At 39.2% G+C, this 19,578-nt stretch overlaps 1 protein-coding gene across 6 annotated transcripts in view; it reads right to left on the bottom strand.

The window, feature by feature from the left end:
* Positions 1–19,578, bottom strand: part of TENM2 (teneurin transmembrane protein 2) — a 675,237-nt gene that overhangs the window by 95,812 nt on the left and 559,847 nt on the right. For 4 of the 6 annotated variants that reach the window (XM_064724588.1, XM_064724592.1, XM_064724593.1 and 1 more), the window contains 4 exons: positions 18,402–18,607; positions 11,620–11,815; positions 8,708–8,809; positions 4,886–4,918 (listed from right to left, as the gene is read on the bottom strand). In XM_064724588.1, the coding sequence (XP_064580658.1) occupies positions 4,886–4,918; positions 8,708–8,809; positions 11,620–11,815; positions 18,402–18,607 (537 nt within the window). The remainder of the gene's footprint in view (positions 1–4,885; positions 4,919–8,707; positions 8,810–11,619; positions 11,816–18,401; positions 18,608–19,578) is intronic. The other 2 variants (XM_064724589.1, XM_064724590.1) reach the window with 1 other exon arrangement.

The raw sequence follows: 19,578 nt of genomic DNA, 5'->3' as shown, positions 1-19,578 counted from the left end.
TAAATCATAACATGTTTAACTGCACAGTTCCACATTAGCTGCAGATATTTAAACATTTTTCTACATTTGAATTAGAGATTTTTTTGTTTGTTTGAGAAAGAGAATGGGGATGACAGTTAACTGAATTTAATCTTACTGAAGTAAGAACTAAATATAGAAAATATCTAAATTACAGTTTTGAATCCAGATATAGTGTAGGTGTGAAAAAAGTCATGCATGCTGAAATCCGAGGCTGTGATTCAGGGCTGTTTCTGTTATTCAGGGATGGCAAATGTCTAAGGATGTCTGACAACAGCTGTATTTCTATAATGTGATTCACAATACTACTTAATCATAGTCACTTCAATGACATTTACCATCATCACAAGGACTCCAAGAAGATCCCAACACAACTGCCAGGATGAACCCTTAGAACTTAATGAAATAAACAAACACCAGTACAATTCCAGGGAGACAAAGCAAAATAAAACCAAAATGTAGATTGCAATACAATTAGATAAGCTAACCAATTAAGCACAAAAACAAATTACAAGGCATACAGCACAGTGAGCACAATTCAGCTCAGAAGAGCTGAGTGGGAGCAGAGAAATTCCTGGCCACCAATGGAAGTATTATGAAAGAAAAAAGCTTTTTGGGTTGCCAGAACTAAGCTGCAGAATGGTTTTTGTCCAGCATGTATTTATATGGATGTCCACTTCCTTGCTGCACTCAGAACCTTTTGAAATATTCTACCTACTGGAACTCCATTGAAACAGAAGATATTTGTGCAAATAGATGTGCTTGTGCTGCACATGTTTAAGACGGGAAGAAAGAGAAGTAACTGATAACACAGCAGTCTTCAAAGGCAGCTGTGAGAGATCAAATGAATGTACCCAGGTTTTATTAAGTATGAAAATATTACATAATGCTGTTAAAGAAAAATCCATTAATAAGACTTTGCTGTGTTTCCATGTGCTTTCCATCTTGAACATAAGCAAAGCAAACTTTCCTATAATACTAAGGCAATAACATTTGGTTCCAGCTCAGCTACAGTACTTACTGCCTGTGGCTCTCTTTAGTCCCTGAGTTTCTCCAGGTGGGGTAGAGAATGTTCACACAAAAATACCCAAGTGTTTGCTGAAATCAGGGAATTACAATTCCTTACATGTCCACTTTCCACCTATTATGTTTTGTCTATCACTGACATCAGTGACTTCTGTCAATTATTTTCTTCTTCCTCCATTACTGAATTCCTCAGTATTCCCCATTATTTTTTTTCTTAATCCTTTCAGCTTTGTCTGAAACTTCCTCCTGCAGAATAAATCTGCCTTCTTAGCTGCACCACTACCCTACAAGCTCTTTGGGAAAAGGAATCACGCATAATTCCAAGTTCACAGGCTGCAGATGAACTCAGATATACATGAAAGGACAATGTAATTCACATGGAGAAATTTGCCTGTATGTTTACTGGTGGTTTAATAAAGAAAACATGCTAATAAATTGCTACATGAGATGCAACTATTAGGTGTATTTAACAACATTAAATACATTTCGTTAAAAAGTTTAAAGCATTTTTGTTTCCCTGTAGAGCCCCAACCATAACAAAAAGAATGAAGGATGAACTTCTAAACAACAGGGGAATCTCCACTTTAAACAATTCAGGACAAGATCTTTTGCAGATAAATTCTTTATAACCCTAAATTCAGTGCTGGAATCAGCAGAAGCTGTAGAAAATTTAAGAAGAATGTGAAGTTAATATTTTGCATGTTGAAACTTATATTCTTAAAGTATTATATACTCAAGTATTCCTTTAAGGAATATTTGAATTCCTTTATGCTACAAGGAGCTCCTGGGTGCTATTTCAACTTTGCAAATACTTTCTTACAAAGAATGCAGAGGGTATGAGCACCACTTCCAGCCTGGTGCAGGAAAAGGAGCAATCTGAGCGCTGCTAATCCTCCTGTTCAATCTACACTGTGCTGGAGGGACAGGTACACATCTCTAGGCAGCAGTGAAAATGTTGTGTGTTAAATGCCTTGTGTTGTAACAAATTTAACAGGTATCTGCTGCAGAATTCTAGAGCCCAGCCCATCCATCCAGCCCCTGTTCTTATTTCCAGTCTCCAGGAGGATCCCTGAGGATTGATGAGGAAGCTCAGACCAGACACGATGGCTCCTGTTGCCCTGAGCCCCTTCTGGAGCCATGAGCACTCACAATCTGAAAGAATTCAGCCTGTGACCCCTCCAGCCCCTGGCTCCTGCTTAAATTGCCAATTAGAAAGAGTTGCAGTGATGGATTTTGTGTTGGCACCCCTTGGCTGCCTGACACTGGATCAAAGCTACTATCTCATTTCATGCAGGCCAGCTAGCAGCTGATAGACAGCAATGCCTGTCAGTCATTGTCAAAATAGGCTGCATGTCTATTTATTTATTCTGTAATTAATATTAGCCAGAGTTAATGGCACAAGCTCCTTTTTAGAGTGTAATGCAGTTCTGTAAAACCAAGAAAAACAAGGGCAGGCAGGCAATCACTGCCCTGTACATAAAAACCTGGAAGGCAGCTGAGGACATGACCAGTTAGCAAGAAATGAAAATAGCCTGCTAATAAAATGTGAGACTGGGGAAACAAGAAGAAAATTTATAACAAAGGCACTTTAAGGTACTGAGTCAGAGAGGTGGGAACTGCTGGTGGGGAACACTGCCAAAGGCAGCCTTGTCTGTTCAAGTATCAAAATGATGCTTCCACCCACTGTGAGGGAAGATTTGAGTGACAAGCCAGGGCTGTGCTGCTGCTGCAGCACGCACACAAGTTGGCACACATACACACATAAATACACAAAACCCAAAAACAAACCCACCCAGAGAGAGATACAAAGAGAGAAGCTGAACATGCTGGATTCTGTCAACTGCAAGAAAGGATGTGAGATGTGTGTGGGTGACAAGTCAGGAATGCAGCATTTCCAGAGAAAAGCACACTTCTTTTTTCTTCCTTCAACAGTACAGTGTAAAATGATACATGCTATGATTATGAACATCTAAAATGCTTACTAATAGTTACTTCTTCTTTGATTTACCTTTTTTTCTCTATCTCACATCTTCTCAGACCTACCCTGCATTCTTGCTCTATCAAAGTGGAAAATACCATCATTCTACTTTTCATTAAAGTTCATAGTCTGGATTTTTTTTTTTTTTACTTTTTTTCTTGCCTCACATTCAGGCTTTGACAAAGTTTTTTATGGACTTTATTCTGCATTGCCTCTCTAGGTCAGAATTCTGCCCTGGCTTCCAGTAAATAAAATCTACATTAAATAAACACCTTTTTCTCCACATTGATAAATTCAATCTTCTTCAGTCATGTTTATATGTAACACTGCTTCACTAATTACATTGCTAATTTATTAATCTAACCTTCAGCTGTGTGCCTCTTCTTTCCCAGTCTTGTTTCAGGCCTTTTATCTTGTGGAACATGAACTTCATGCTCTAACTTCATTTACAGATCCCCTTCAGCCCACACTGCTCAGTGCTTGAATTCTGACTTCAACTCTTCTAGAAGTTAGGATAGGATGCTTTTGAAAGTGAAATTTTTGAACTGCTTTTTGTTTGTTTTTTTTTTTTGAGCTGTTTCCTGTGCTCAGTCTCTCCTCTGAAGGCCCCATTTCCCTCCAAGGTGTTAACTGCCCCATCACCCCTCTTTCAAACTGCCTTTACCACAGTGTTCCCCAAAGATGACAACAGTCACACTGCTGGTGTTTCTATAACACTGCATTTTCACCATTTTCTCCTGTACCTTCATATCTGTCAATTGGTTCCCATTCATTCCCTTTAAACTTCTGTTGAGGTGGTACATCCCTGGAGTCAGGTGCTGTTTTTATTTGTTTGCTTTGTGTGTAAAGGATTAACCACAACAGGTCACCTTTAACTTATGGCTCAGGACAACAGGGTAATAATGCCACCAACCTGCCATTTTTTACACTTCTCCTTTCCAGCTTTGCTTTGCAAACCCATCTGGTGATGGCATCACCATGTTTGATCCACCCTCCCTTATTTCTCTGATCCTGTTATTGCATTTGAAGGGAGACACTTGAAGAGTTCAAGACCCTTTCCCCAGTTTGACTGTGCCATGGAAGGCCCAAAGTGCTGCCCCACCTCAGCTTCCATCTCCTCTGTGAGGCCAAGGCCATGTGCAGGGCAGGGAGAGGGAAAAGGGGATTCAGCATCCCCTCACCTTTTCCTTCAGAGTCCAGGCAGCCTCTGTGTGCTTAAGCTGTTTCCAGTTCCTAAAAATTCAACCCAAGTTTTGATGACAAATAGTGATTCCCTGAGTCACACAGAGAGGAGATGTACACTCCTATAGATCAGCAGCTGGACATCATCCATTCCTGTGGCCCATGTGCTCTACAGCAATGAACCAGATTCTGAGTTATTCTGCAGGATGCACCCCAAAATTTAATGTTGTCCCCATTGCAATCACTCCCAGAACAGTGTGTGCCACTGGGAGCATTCTGGACACAACACAAAGACAGCAGTTTCAAGCAGTGTGTTCCATGGATGAAAAAACATTACTTTATGCACTGTTGTCAAAGCAAGAAGCCTCTGAAAAGCCTCAGAGCAAGATGAGTCTCAAACAACTGAAATTAGATAACAACTACAAAAATGCAAGAGTTGCTACTTCTAGTAATTATACCTTACTTACCTAATAATTGACAGTTTCTTACATTTTTTGTACAGAGATTAATAGCCCACACATAACAAAGAAAATGGCAATGGTAGGAATTCTTACTGTGGTGCAAACAGCAAATCCATTAGGATAAATTTAAAGAGAGAGAGACGACACGTTACAGCTTTGTAACTATTTCAAACTAAATAGATGTTGCAAAAGAAATAAAAAGAAATTTTAAAAAACCTACCCTTCTTTTTATACTTATTAAAGTGGCGCCGTCCTTTGCCAGTAAGCCAAAAACAAACAGAATGAAAATAAAATAATGAAAAACCCACACAAGGAGAACAGGAAAAGAAATTGCGAATAACATAAATCTGAATAATTAGAGTTCTTAAAATCAGATTAAAAAGTCAACTGATCAAACATTGCACAAATTTCTGGTTTAAAAAAAAAATCCAAAAGCCTTCATTTCATTTAGATTAAAATATTAAACATGTTTCTTATTACATTGCATAATCAGCTAGAAGTATCTGCTAAATGGCAACTTCATGGCAGTTGACATAAGCTACTTGACTCCATTTTTGTCCTTCTTTCACAAATTGGACACCATCTCTTAGCAGGCTATGCTCATCATATCAATGTAGAAATCCTATGTGATGGTGCATTGTTCACCTTTTCAGATTAGCTAAAGATGCTTATGATGCAAATCCAAGTATTTTAAAATGCAAAATTAAAGGAGGCTCTGCTCACAGTTGCAAAATAGTATTTGACAGAGTCTTTGGAAGTGGTTTTGTTAAAGGAGTGGAAGAGTTGCATGCCCTTCAAATATCTTATGAGATGAAATGAAATTATAGCCAAGTCTGAGTCCCTTCTAGAACTCAACTCATTGTAGCACTGAACTCCATTCCCACGTGGTGAAAGGCAGGACATGCTGATGGATGCCTGCTGCAGATTCACCACAGACCTTGAAAATCCAAACTAGGATCAGACATAAACAGCAACAATTCTAGGCAAGCACTTCTTAATATACTTCAGTGGTTTTATCACAGAGCTTACAGAAAAATAGAGATGAATGGAAAAAGGTGCAAAACACCAAAAAATTACAATAATCACAGCTGCATGTCTGATTCTTTAATTGATCCTTGGCCAGAGAACTTTTCACCAATAGCTCCTACACATAATTGTGGACAAGAGGCTACTCACAGTGCAGTTCAATTCACAGCAAATCTTCCACTGGCTTTAACTGTACACACTTGCTTTATCAGGACACATCTCTGCATGGAATTATCCTTTGATTATCAGATTTTCTTTTTCTTTGTATGCCATATCTTATCCACATGAGATCAAAATGTATCATTACCTTTTTTGTATGTTAGATGAGATTCTTTAACCTTAATAAGGATAAACTCCAAAGGGAATTTTGCCTAAGCAAGAATGGAGTAAATCTGCTGATACTGAATACCAGATAATAAGCTATTTCCACAGAATCAGAATGAGAAATACCCCACACAGGGTTTGGCAGGAGTGTTTGAGAGGGTGAAGTTTGTTCCATTTCAATCAGGGTATGAAAGTGCGTTACACCCTGTGGGTTGGGCCAAAAGTTCATCTCTTTCCAATAATTTTCATAGTGTTTTCTTGAAGCTAATGGATCTGAAGTCAAATCTGTGCTGTGTCCCACAGCTTTCCTTCATTTTTATCTTTTAGAACCACGTGGATGGAGGGGTCCCTGTGCACTGCCTGCAAATGGTTTGCAGAGACTCCCCTGATGTCTCACTGCCTCTGATGGCCTCAGGATCTGCCCTGGGATGAAGGATTGAGTTTCATATCTGTCAGACTTGGGGTTCACACAAAGGGAAGCTCTCAGACTGCTTTTACTGCATGGACCAAGTTCTAAAAGCCATCTGAGGAGCTTGTTCACATTTTCTCCACATTTGAGTCTTGACTCAACTTATTTTATGGTGGAGAAGTGAGATATTGAAAGATGCATTGCTAAGGAAATAATAATTGAAAAAATCAAATTGAAAAAAAACATTAACCTTCCATACTTGTTTCAGGTCAAATATAAATTTAACATTATGGTAGATGTACACTAAACATGTGTCCATACATGTAATATGATGTAAAAGATGTAATTGTCTATCTCATTTTACTGTGTTTTACCCTGCATAGAATTCCAATTTTGATTTCTGAGTTCTGAAACTGCTCTCACATATGAAGAGCATTCAAGTAAGCAGAAAAGCCTGTGGCTGTGAGAACAGGCATGAAAGGGGTGAGGCAAAAAGCCCCCACACCCAGCTCTCAGGGTAACACTGTGCAGCTGTTCCAGCACAGAAACACGAGCTCTGTCAACACACCCATGTTCTCATCTTGTGCAGTTTTTCAGGCTTCTTTGTTCTTTAGAAATACCATCATGTCTGACAAGAAAACAGTACCAGAGTTGAAGGAAGCTTCCATGAAACCATTTCTGCTTTTGAGGGGAAAGAGACAACACAGAAAGGACAAAGCAGGAAGCAGAGGGAATGCACTGAGGGGCAGGAGAAGCCTGACAAATAGTTTGACAAGCGCCCTATTCAAAAGCTATTTATCTGTCACAGCCTGAAGGAAGTATTTTCTAGCACTAACACAGCACACAGTGCTACACAGAGGTTCAGTAGACAATGCAGGATCGCTGCACAACTCAGAATGCAAATGAGTTGATATAATGGCCATGTATGTGTGAAGGGTGGCAGTGAAGCACACAGTCACTGCATGCATACTTTCACAGGTTAACACCACAGAAAAGCACAGAGCTGTCAGTCTGTATTTATAGCTCACATTATCACACCATTCACTTTGTGCAATACAGACATCTCCTCTCCAGATTTACCAGCTGTCTTAATTTCTCAGGTAATCAAACAACTATTTGAATGTTCTGTAAAACGAGCAGGGTGAATGCCGAAATAGCAGTCTTAGCTTTTCAAGGCCCTTGGGGTCTCTATTTCTACTTTTGGGTTTTTTGGTTGGTTTTTTTTTTTTTTTTTTTTTTTTTTATTGTACTGGGGCACCTTCAAGAGCCAAGTGTGGAGACAAAACCCAGAAATTACTCACTCCAGTACAACTATAGGAGCTACTCAAGGAGTATTTATAGACACATGGATGTGCCGCAGCAGTGACCAAGGTGGGGCACAATGAACTCTCTGCATCAGGAATCTAAGAAGAAATGAGCAAATTTCTAAGGCCCTTCAAGTTATCTTAAAAAGCTTTCAAACACCAGGCTTTCCCCCTTGGAACCCTAAAAACCCTGTGAAAAATAATTGTAAGCATGATATTGGTAGTGTGCCTAAATCTCACACAAACTAAGAAGGAAGCAAACTGTAAAATGTTCTGAGTTTGCTCAGGAGCAGAGAGGAATACAACCAAGCCACTGAATTTAGACAACACATCTGCTACTGGCTGTACAAACTAAAGAGTTCCTTCTTTGTGAATCCTTTCCCTACCACTGCTATCCAAAACTCTCAGAAAAAACTTAATGAACACATACTGCCAATCCATAGATGTCATTTAGATTTCTACTTAATCCTTGATAGCAGTGTATTTCCCAGTTTTAGTTGTTAAAATTTACAATTGACATTTCACAAAATGTTTATTTTAAGATTTTATCAGGTCCTACCTATTTTCCTACAAAAGGAAAAGTTCCTTTGGTCAAAGAGTAATTTTATATGCAAGAAAGATGCTTTGTACTAAAAGTAAGGCTCAAGCAAGCCAGAATATGTACTACACTCTATCAATGAAGACAATCAGTCTTTTCTTGCAGACCAGCTAACAATTATCAGAAAGCGTTGATAATTCATTCACTTTTCCAGAAAATAAATATTTTCTGCCATTTCTGTCTACTACCTTTGCCACAAAAAAAGGCTGTAGCTATGCAAGCTCATTGGAAATGTGACAATACTTCCTCAAGATCTAAGAATAAAAAAAGCAAATTGTTCTATTTGAATCTAGCTCAGACCCATGCTAGCTAGCAGGCATTGTAGATCAATAGATGACAGACACACACTGTGGTTATTTGTAAATATAGGGAAAATGATACCTTTAGCACAGTCTGCTCCATGAAATCCTGGAAAACAGTGGCAGACACCTGAGACACACTCGCCATTCCCATGGCAATGACGTGGGCAGTCTTGCACCGAGTCTGAAATTAAAGCATCACAAGCACATTAATTGCATAGTTTCTACTTAGGCTACAGATATTTTGCTTATTTTTTTCTTCATTTTAATTTGTCCTCAATACTTAGAAGTGCAACCCCTAACAACATTAGCAGCACAAGGTTCAGGTGAGGCAGAATGCAGAGTTTCATGAGAGCATGAGTACAGGTAGAGATCTGGTGACACACTAAAGTCACATATTAAGTTCTGGGCTTTATTAGAAACCAAAGTCTTCTGATGGTGCTCAAATCCTCTGTTCCAAAAATAGGCAGGACCTCTTAAGACCTCTACAGCCATGCTGAGTTTATATTGTGCAGCAAACACAATGCTTCCTCAGGAAAATCAACACTCTCCCTTTTGCAATGACACTGTTCTTGCTCAACCACCCTGCCATGGGAAACTGATCATCCCAAGGACTGTGTCTTCTTTTCCTTCTACAGGCATTGAAAGCCTCATTAATTAAGCTGACAAAAGTATCTGTTGACCATGACAAAGAGGAGCTCTTTTGCTGTGGCAAATCTACTCAATCTTTAAAGAAATTAATTAAAAGATGCAGGTGGCTGTGCAAGAGGATGAAGAAGAGTTCTGTAAAAACACAGGACAAAGTTCAATATCAGAGTTCGAGTGACTGACTGAAATGTTGATGACCTCAATAATATGAGAAGAGTAGACACATAAGCCTGATAACATTTCAGCTGCACCAAAATACTTATTTTCCACAATTTCTGTTATCATTTGGATAAAGCACACACTACTTTGCATAAAAACAATCTAAAGATAAAACTCCATTTTTGAAATCAATTCTTAAAATTATTTTAATTTGAAAGCTGTTGGATTTCAGCAGAACATATTTTCAACAGTGAATTATTGGAACAAAAATCTAATTGGAATATTACTCTTCACTATCATTCTCTGTTGCTGTGGGACCTGTGGTTCCAAACTAAATGGTTCTGACAGCCCCAGGCACCAAATCAAACACAGAAAAGAGAATTTGGATTTGGAACTAGCAGAACTATGGAGAGTATTTTTATTTGTCAAATAAAACTGCAAAGAAGAAAAGGATTCAAGTAGAACTTTAAATCTAATTTCACAGTTACAGGACACCAAACACAAAATGTCTAAAGCAAATTTTTAAAGAGATGTCATTAGCTTGGGCTCTTGAAATGAGTCATATAAACAATGGAAAGTAAAAATTGAAATGTAATGCTCAAAGATATCAATTTGTCTCATGAAGAAGCTTGTTTATAGATTTATTCATTATTTTGCTTCATGGCACACAAAAGCATTTTCTATGTGTTCAAAATCATGGTGAATTTAGTATTGTCTAGGAGTTAACATATTTTCTGTTATTCTTCCTCCTCTTCCACACCAGAGAGATGTTCAGCTGTCTCAGAGCCTTTCATTATGAAGCATCTGATACAAGGTGTGTAGAACCAGATAAAACACTATATTTTTCTCCAGATTTCATTTCAATCACTATCATTGCTCTATCAAGTAGCCTACCTGGCTATTACACCTTTGATGCTCTTGAAAGCAATAGCCTTGACCTGGCAACCCTGTAAAGGGCAGCTTATAATATCCTAAGGTTTTCTAAGCACAGGGGCATAACAAGATATGAGCACAAATATTGTTGTTTTTAGAGAAGTGGAAAAAGCCTTCTGTGGAAAATATGGGGGAAAATTATATAATGCCATGGTTTGGCAGGGGAGGAATTTAGAGAAGTGATGCAAAAGCTTTTTATGTAATTGATAGTTTGTGGAACCACTACATATTTTTCAACATTCACAGAAAAGTATTTTTTCATCTTAATTCAGGGTAACAGAATCAATTATGTTTGTACTTAATGACAGTGTTGATTATTCACCTACACCCTTTGGGATTTAGGCAAACAGACTGAATGCTATACTAATGTAAAAGGAAAAAAATCTAAGCTACATATTAATAAGGCGAGACTAGAAAACACCTCTGACTATTTTTCATCAAATCTAAACCCTCATTTTGACTTTTTACAGCTTCCCTGAAGTAAGAGGAATTACAGATTTATACAACACAGTGCCATTTCAGGCTTCACCAGCCAGGACAGAATATCACAAAGGATACCTCAGAATTTGTTACACCTCTGTGAAAAGACAGTCAGCAAAGTTCATTAAGAGCTTCAAAGGACAACAAATCTAATAAAGCTTGCAGAATTTAGACTCAGTTTGATTCTCAACTGAATGTAATCCTATTCTAACAAAACTGCAGCTGGATGTTCTTCCACCACGTTGAGAGATGACTCACTGCTAGGTGAGTGGTAAGCTGTAAAGCAACATACAGCTAATTAACTGGCTCAATTAATCTCTAGGATGGCTGCAAACAATAATCTCATTTGCAGGTATCATTTTCTTGAGCTGTCTTTCCACCAAGATTAAACAGCTCTCCTGTTGGATACTATTCCACCTGGGTGTAAAGAAGCATCTTCAGAGAAGCAAATAAAAAGTATCAAAATGACAGAGATAAGGGAGAGGAACATTAGCTGGGGAATGCTTCAAACCACACTGAATTTTCTGAGCCTTGTTTTCCAAAAGTAAACTCGAGATCTATGGGAATGCTAAAATATTAAGAGAAAAATGAGTGAATTAAAGTCAGCACACCCCATTACTGACTCTTTGCTAAAGCAGTATTGGGGAAAAAAATGCACAGCACCACATAAGGACAAACAGGCCAAATACTGAGGAGTGCAGGAAAATATTCCAGCTCTGGGTAAAGGAGGGTATAAACAGAGAGGAAAAGTGCCCAGCTGGTGGGAGCACCTACCCAAAATGACTGTGCTGAAGGAGACCACCTCCTTGTCCTTGCCATCGTTGTAGAAGGCCAGGTGCCACAAGCCCACGTCCAGGTACTGCACGAACACGGCCTCGTTCTGCACCAGGGTCTGCACGCTGCGGCGCTCCCGCGGCGACTCCACCACGCTCCACTTCTCCTTGCCATCCAAGCGCTCCATGAAATCATACTGCAGGGGGAAAGCAAAACAAGGGGGGAAAAAAAAAGAGAACACAAACAAAACCCCAAACAGACCTGAATGCAGAATGGTTCAGCTCAAAAATCTGACTGTTTTCTCCTCTACTTTGTTTTAAAATGGAATTCTGGAAGAAATGGGAAACTAACATTTACTAGCTGACCATGGAACACAAAGAGATTCTGAGACTTTTATTCTTTCTTAAACAGTGACCTAGAATAATGCATCTTTCCTCTGCACAGGTGATCATAAAATGTACAAACTGACAGGATGGTTTTTGAGAAACAATTTGAAATCTATTATTTGACCCATTAATTTTAGGTTCCTACACAGCTTTCAGAGACTCAGGAGACCCACATCCTTTTCTAATCAAATGCCTGCAATAAATTCTTTTTGAAACAGGAATAGATATCTGAGGTGTAACACCAGACATATTGTTGAATGGAAGCCCCCAGAATGTGAAACAGGTATAGCACAGACAGGAAATGTGATTGTCTAAAGTAACTCATGACCAGATAAAAATACACTGCACAAGTTTTACATCACAAAGTTGCTTACCTGAGGTATGAGGAACAATCAGGGCAAGTGTGATACAAAAACCAGAGGGAGCATGGAAAGGAATAACACAAATAAGGGAATTGAACATATATTAAGGAAAACTGAGAATTTCTGTTTGGATGGCTTCCAAAGAAGGTAGAACATTGCATTAATCTTTGGGAAAGGGATCAAACAGAGCAAGTGATTATTTAGAACATAAGAGCGATGGCACCATTAATGGCATGAAACTAAAAAAAGAAAGAAAGAAATTTAAGATGAATGTCAGATAAGCTTCCCATCTATTAAGCTCAGTAAATAGCCTCCCAATGGAGATGCCACAATTAAGCAAGACTGGAAGAAATATTGGTTAGTCTACAACAGGGAATAACTCTGCATAACAAAGCAGCTGGGAGAGCTGTCCTAATAGGCTTTTTTCTGTCATTAATGTCTGTGATTCTGGAGAGCTCAAGCTCAACTGAGTAGATCTCATAGTCCCTATCTAAGGGAAGCCCTTAAGAAACACCAAAACCAATATATCTAATCTTTTGATAGCTGTATAACAAGTCCCCTATGAAAACACATCTTGTTTTAGACACATTTATCTGTGTAGGAGTAGATAGAGATAGATAGACATGTCTAAAGAAAGATGCATGTGTTCAATAAAATACAGTAATAGTATGTGCTTGCTTGCCAGTAGCTTCATTACATTTCCCTCTGCATTTCCAGGCTGTGCCCACAACAACTATGAGAAAACATCTACCTTCTCCTACTTTCAATTTAAACAGAAAACTGTAACCTTGCTCCTAAATAGAATAAACATCCAGAGAAGGACACACAGACTGTCTTTCACACTGTATTCCACTCAGGAACTGTGAGCCCTAGTAAATTATTCACAATTTGTGATAAAATAATGAAGATTCTCCCTATTAGTGGAAGACAGACAAATTTAACACTCGAGTGCCATCCCATCTACCCAAAACTGGGGTATAAAACCTCACCTTTCCAGCTGAAAACCTCTTGTGTACCAGCATTACAGAGCCCTGGTAGGCTCAGCCTTACAACAAAGGGAAATGTCTGCCAGAACTCTTGTCTTCCTGGTAAACTGTGGAACTGACACGGACCTGCAGCCTTTCCACAAAGGAAATCCATAGCAGGGAGGAATTTGAGCCCAAATCTACTAATGCTGAGAGTTATCATCACAGTGAGAGCATTATGCACTCTACCTATTATTCTATGCTTTTAAACGAGGAACGAAGTAAGAGAAGTGGAATAAAAAGTTTCACTCAATATCAGATTGCCATCCACTTGAGCCTTTTCCATATATGATTTAAATGGGAAAAGGTAAATCAGATAAATTAGTGAAATTCAGGCAAAGCATGCCAGAGATGTAGAGAATTCTGGCATGCCGGTAACTTTCAGCATATGTGAGGTACCAAACACACATATATCTATCTCTGAAATCAATGGCATTTGGGAAGATTGCTAAAAGCCATTGTCTAACAGTCAGAGGTTAAGGACAGACTCATCACCTCCTTGGGAAATGTTATTACTTGGGCAACATCTTGGGAAAAAGAAATTGTGCTCTTCAGAACAATTGTTCACAAAGGGTCAACTGGGGAAGCAGCAATAAAAGCTGACATTTCTCACTGGCAACACGCTGTTCCTCTCTGCTTGTGCTGGCAGGTTCCTCTGCCTCCCCCTGTTTGATGCTGATTCTACCTCATATAGCAGAGAAGGCTCAGCAGTTGGCCAGATCGAAGGGGAAGAGTTTTCAGCCTGAAGCTGCTTGAAGTAGTTTTAGCTGCAGAATCTCTTTTCATGATGATGGGGTGTGACCTGGTGAGAGCAGGTCCCTTGGCATGGTGATTTTAACTTGGTACAGTTAAAAGGGGTATTGCCCCTCTTCAGTCAAACCAGGACAAATAATTTAATGCCCAGGCAAAAGCAAAATGACTGAATCTGGATAACTCTGAATGCTGAAGTACTGGTGCAAAGTGATATAGAAAACAATGTTACATTTTTATCCCTCTTCGGATTTCTCAGGACTGAGGAAAAAAAAAAAGAAAGAAGGAAGTTAATGTATCTGCTGATGGTTCCCTGGATGCATTAATCTTAATATGTCAGTAAGGAGGAGGTATTTGTGCCCCAAAATCGAAAATTCCTGACTGAAGGGTCACCAAGAAGACACTGGAAACTCATGAGCAGATAAGATTTCTTCACATGCTTGGCTGAATTATCATTTTGCTTTTCATGGCCCTGTTGATTTTCTGATTTACCACCCTTGCATGATTAATTACTTTTACATAATGTTGTGCTGAAGATATCACTCTTGCTTTAAAGCTACTTATTGGCATATATGAATAGATTAGAAAACCCATCTAGGAAAAGGAGGCAAGTAATTTCATGATCATTAAAAAGCAACTGTGGAATCCTTAATCTAGCACACACACACAACTGCTAAGGAAGAGGCCACTAAATCACATGAATTAGGGAACGGACATGTCAAACCAAATTAAATCACTGAAGTAATTTGGAAGTTTCACTGACTTTTGGCTTTTTTGTTTTCTTTTTTAATGATCCTTTATAGTTCATGGCTTCATACTGAAAGTCACAAAAATGGCTAAAACAGCTCAGGAACAACATGCAGCAGAAATCCCAAATGACTACATCATCAGAGTTCAATTTTGCAGCAGGGAGTACTTACTATGATTAAAGCCCAATATAAGCAACTGACTTGCCAGCCTACACTGCTAAACAAATTCCAAATTCTCTCTCTCGGTGAGTTTGTTTATTTTTACTACCCAGCATACTGAAATCCTACTGCTTACTTTTATTTACAAACCTAAAACCTCATGCTAAGTTCTTTCTGAGCAATTTGTTTTTATAATTTCTCCATTCAGGGCTCTCTACCCTGTGATGCATTTTATTCATGGGCTAATAAAGGCTTTCTTTTTCTGGTAACCATGGGGAGCCAGCAGAACAGTGTGGGAGCTCCACACCTATGGCTGTGACTCCAGCACTGCACAAAGCCACCGAGCCCAGCCACGCACAGAGGAAAGGAACCACTTGTGACCACTGCGGAGCTGAGGGAGCTCGCAGGGCTCAGGACTGGAAACGCAGAGAGCTGCCATAATCTTCAGGGATTTTCTTGGATTTGAAACAATTTGCATACCTCCACAAAATGCCTAGGAGTTTTTGAGATTAGGAATTGAAAAGAATGATCTCCTAGAGCTCTTGTCTCAATGAGGGATGCATGTTCAACAGGAGAGGGGGAGCACGCCTGGGGTGGCGGCCAGCACTCGCCTTTATGCCAAAGCCCTGTAGGATCCAAGCAGCCAGGAAAACATATGGCAGGGAAACTTGTTTGCAAAGTGCTCTAAAATTAGTTCTTCATAAAATCCAGTTGGTAATTATTCATTAAAACACAGCCACGAAACATCTGACACCCACGATGGCAGCCAACCAAGCGGTTTGTTCCCACATTTGGATTTCCACAATCCAGCCAGTTCAGGCCAGCCCTGTGGCCACCAGGCAACTTGAGGTGCTCAGAGCACCTAAAAGTGTCTGAGCACCTGCTAAAAGCCAAGGGAATATTGATGCTCCCCTGCTCTCAAAGGTTTTTTCCAAATAAAGCCATTTCCTGGTCTGAATGAAGAGAGTTTTCATTTTGACATGAAACATTTATAAGTATAAGCCATGATGCTGGAAATGAAAACAATACAGCCCCACACATTGCCTTCTCCAGACATTCCAGGGAAGTTCCTCTCAGGTTACCTCATTTCATGCATCATTTGGAACGTGCTACCAGCATGTAGCAACACCACAACTCCTGTAAGCTCTGCAGAGTCACTTCATGCATTATTTGATATTTACAGTTCATTTTCTATACATTATCAATTCTATTAATATGACTCTTGTCTGCTAAATTCCTATTGATCATTCAAGCCTGCAATGTGCATTTTGTTACTTCTGCATAGGATTCTGCATAGCAGTACACAGGTTGGAGGGATTTTGCCCAAAAGCACTGCATTCCTGTTTGTACTCTGCTTGCCACTCAAAACTGCATTTTTGCCTCTCCTCAGAGCTCCCCTCCCCATGCACACAGCACTCAGGCTGCATCCAGACAAGTTTACAGCTACATCAGTTTGACTGACTAAACCAGGCACTTGGAATATTTGCTAAACAGTAATACTGAGAAGGTTAAATCTCAGCAGGGCTCTCAGACAGGAACTGCATCTTGTTGTCTCAGGTTAATCATGTACCTAATTTGCTGATTATTGACTTGTTCCCACAAAGGATTTTACTCAGCTTGACATATGAGCACTGATCAGTGATGAACTGTCAAGCTGTTCACTGCTTTAGAGCTCATGTCCCTAACCTACAGAAACAAGGATTTTAAATTTCAATTTTAAAATATCGTCTGGTGTCAACTTCAGACTGTTTTCATTCATACAAAAGTATTGTGCTCCTTTCTGTCAGAACAAGGCTTCTTTTCACTAACTCAGGTCTGTAACAGCTTGCATTTCTTATTCTAAAATAATTTCATTTGGTAGCAGCTTGACTGAATTTTGATTGCTGGGCAAAACTGCCATGGAACCTCCTGCTGTAGCACCCTATTAACAAGCACCAGGACCCTGCCTGAATGTGGGAAGTTTATGCTGGTTCATATTGCAAATTCAGACAGATCTATACCAGTTTATACACAGTGTGTTTCATTAACCCCACTTATGAAGAGGTTTAGATCTGTTTCCTCTAAAGAAAGCAGGTACCCTGAGGAGGAAATTCAGCTCAACAGGAAACACAGATGATATTTCTCATTATTTAATTTAATAGAAAGGTCAAAAAATTTCTATTCTATCCATGTGAGGTGGAGTCAAAGGAAAAAAACCTCTGCCTGATCACAGCCTTCTCAGATGAGAACATCATAATGAAACCTAGAACAAATACATCTGATCATACTGCAAAATAAAGTTCATCCTGAATTAAAAGAAAATATTTTGTACTACCAACTACTTCCAACTGGATTTCTTGTAAAAGATACAGGCATATCTCCCTCATGTCTTAGTCAAAAAATTAAAATTAACCTGTATTTATAGCAAACTTTGATGATTGCTTCGGAGCTTTGGTTGCCCTAAGTAATTTTCATTTAATGATTTATACTTTTGTTTGTTTTCCTTAAATAAATTCCCATTTTATTCATGATGGAATAGGGGAAGTGAGCACTAAAATTCTGAATTAAATGAGACATGTGCAATGAATTATGTCATGACCTCAATGGAACAGCTGAAGATCCACAGACAGAATTTCACCCTCAAGACAGCATACTGAATGAAGCCTTACAGCCAAAATCAAAACATTCTGAAGAAAGGCTCCCACCCTGGAATACATTCTCTGAAGATATATTTTTTGTGCTGCCTGGATGGCTGGAAATGACTGAAAATCAGTCAGCAGCCCTCTGCAATTTCCCAATTTTTCCAGCCTTTGTATCAAATTTCAGGACAGCATATGCTAACATGGAAATCTGACCGGATCCTTCCCTCCTTGGGCTGGGCACTGCTGATCCTGATTTGTTACCACTCAGAAACACCCATACAGTAACTCACAGAACATGGCAAAACAGCTTACTACAGAAAGCTGATGAATTCTGCACAGCCAAAGCTCCTTCTGCACAAATTCTTAGAAGCAGAGGTAATAAACCCAAATCAACCTCCTCACTCCTTTACTCCCAAGTTCAATCAAAGATTTGGGTCCTCAACTCATCAGTTTTTTCTCATAGATAACCGGATAGTTTTATCCCAGTTTGTGCCAAGATTATACCAGAGAATTAAGATCTCATTTGAATGGCAAGGACATAATTACTTTATATAATAATAATAATATATTGCTTAAGTATGTAGCAACCCAAAAATGTTATGATGAGGCAAATGAAGGAGTTCAGGAGATCCCTAAACTTGAATTCTGTAAACTCCAACATAAACCTAACAAAGATGACCTAAGTTTTGCATTCTGACATTGAAAGGCAACAAACACATTGATAAAGTACCTGGGCATGTGATGGTGGGAGTCCTCTTCTTATATAAACACCAAAAAGAGCATCCTTCCCTAAGGATATGTTGAACTTCACGAACTGTGGCTGGCTGATATGGATCTGAGACCTCCAAAAAACTCCTGGAGGCACCTCCTGGGTGACCCTGTGGCCAACTTCTGTTTCTCCACTATCTATGCTGCTATTCCTAGTGACCCATGGTCCTGTAAAACAAAAGCAAACATAAATCAAATGAGACAACTGGTTTCAATACAGGTAGTTTTATTCATTCAAGATTAACATCTGTGGCAGTGACACCTCTTAAATCAAACTGTAACTTTCTTATTCTGATGCAATCTGCCTGCTGTTCCAATCAGGATGTAAGAATTTGGCCCTTATATTTGAAGCAAAAACTCTGCAAACCTTATTTTTCTGTGGAGCATCAGCAATCTTCTCATCCCTCAAACCCTTTAATTCTGTGATTGCTCCTCACTGATCAAACAGCAACAGCAGAGTCAATTAAACACACGTGAATCTCTCTGTGCTCTTTTCAGTTGCATCTTGTACACAACTGGGGTATAAAAATGTGCCAGAAAGGTGAACTGAAGGGTACCTCAAATGTAAATGAACTGATTGCCAATTTTTATTACCACTGTTTTCTTCACTGAAGTAGTCCAATAGACTTGAGCTCACAGAATAGAGAGTTGACAGAAGAAATGAAATGCACACAAAAGGGTTTAGAGGACAATGTCTGTACTCTAACATGCATTTCTCCTTGAAACAGAGTTAGCACAGCTCAGTGCAGTGCCTTTGAAGCTCTCTCTGCCTGAAGGAGGGTCTATCTACAAGTCTTCTTCCCCTGTGCTCTGGTTAGTTAAAATCCATCATTTGTTGGTTTTTCAGCATGCATTATTGAAGACAAGATACAAGGCCTTTCTGGTTGAGTGCTCTGGCTTCCAGCCCATGAAATAGTCAACTCTTAAAATATGGTGCAAATCCCTTCTGTTCTCAACTGAACAGGTTCTGAGGCTACGCATATTTTAAACATGGAGTGCAGAACATGGAATTAGCAGTGTTTTTAAGCTACAGTATGCAGCATTGCTTGGTTTTGTGTTCTGTATTCCCAAACAACATGGTGAGAAATCCATTTAAAAATTCTTACAAAGACACTATAATAAACCAGACAACCACAGAA

The sequence above is a fragment of the Zonotrichia leucophrys genome, chromosome 13, assembly GCF_028769735.1.
Source record: "Zonotrichia leucophrys gambelii isolate GWCS_2022_RI chromosome 13, RI_Zleu_2.0, whole genome shotgun sequence".
NCBI lineage: Eukaryota > Metazoa > Chordata > Aves > Passeriformes > Passerellidae > Zonotrichia > Zonotrichia leucophrys.
Note: the sequence above shows the minus strand (reverse complement) of the source record. Positions and strands in the feature narration are given on the sequence as shown.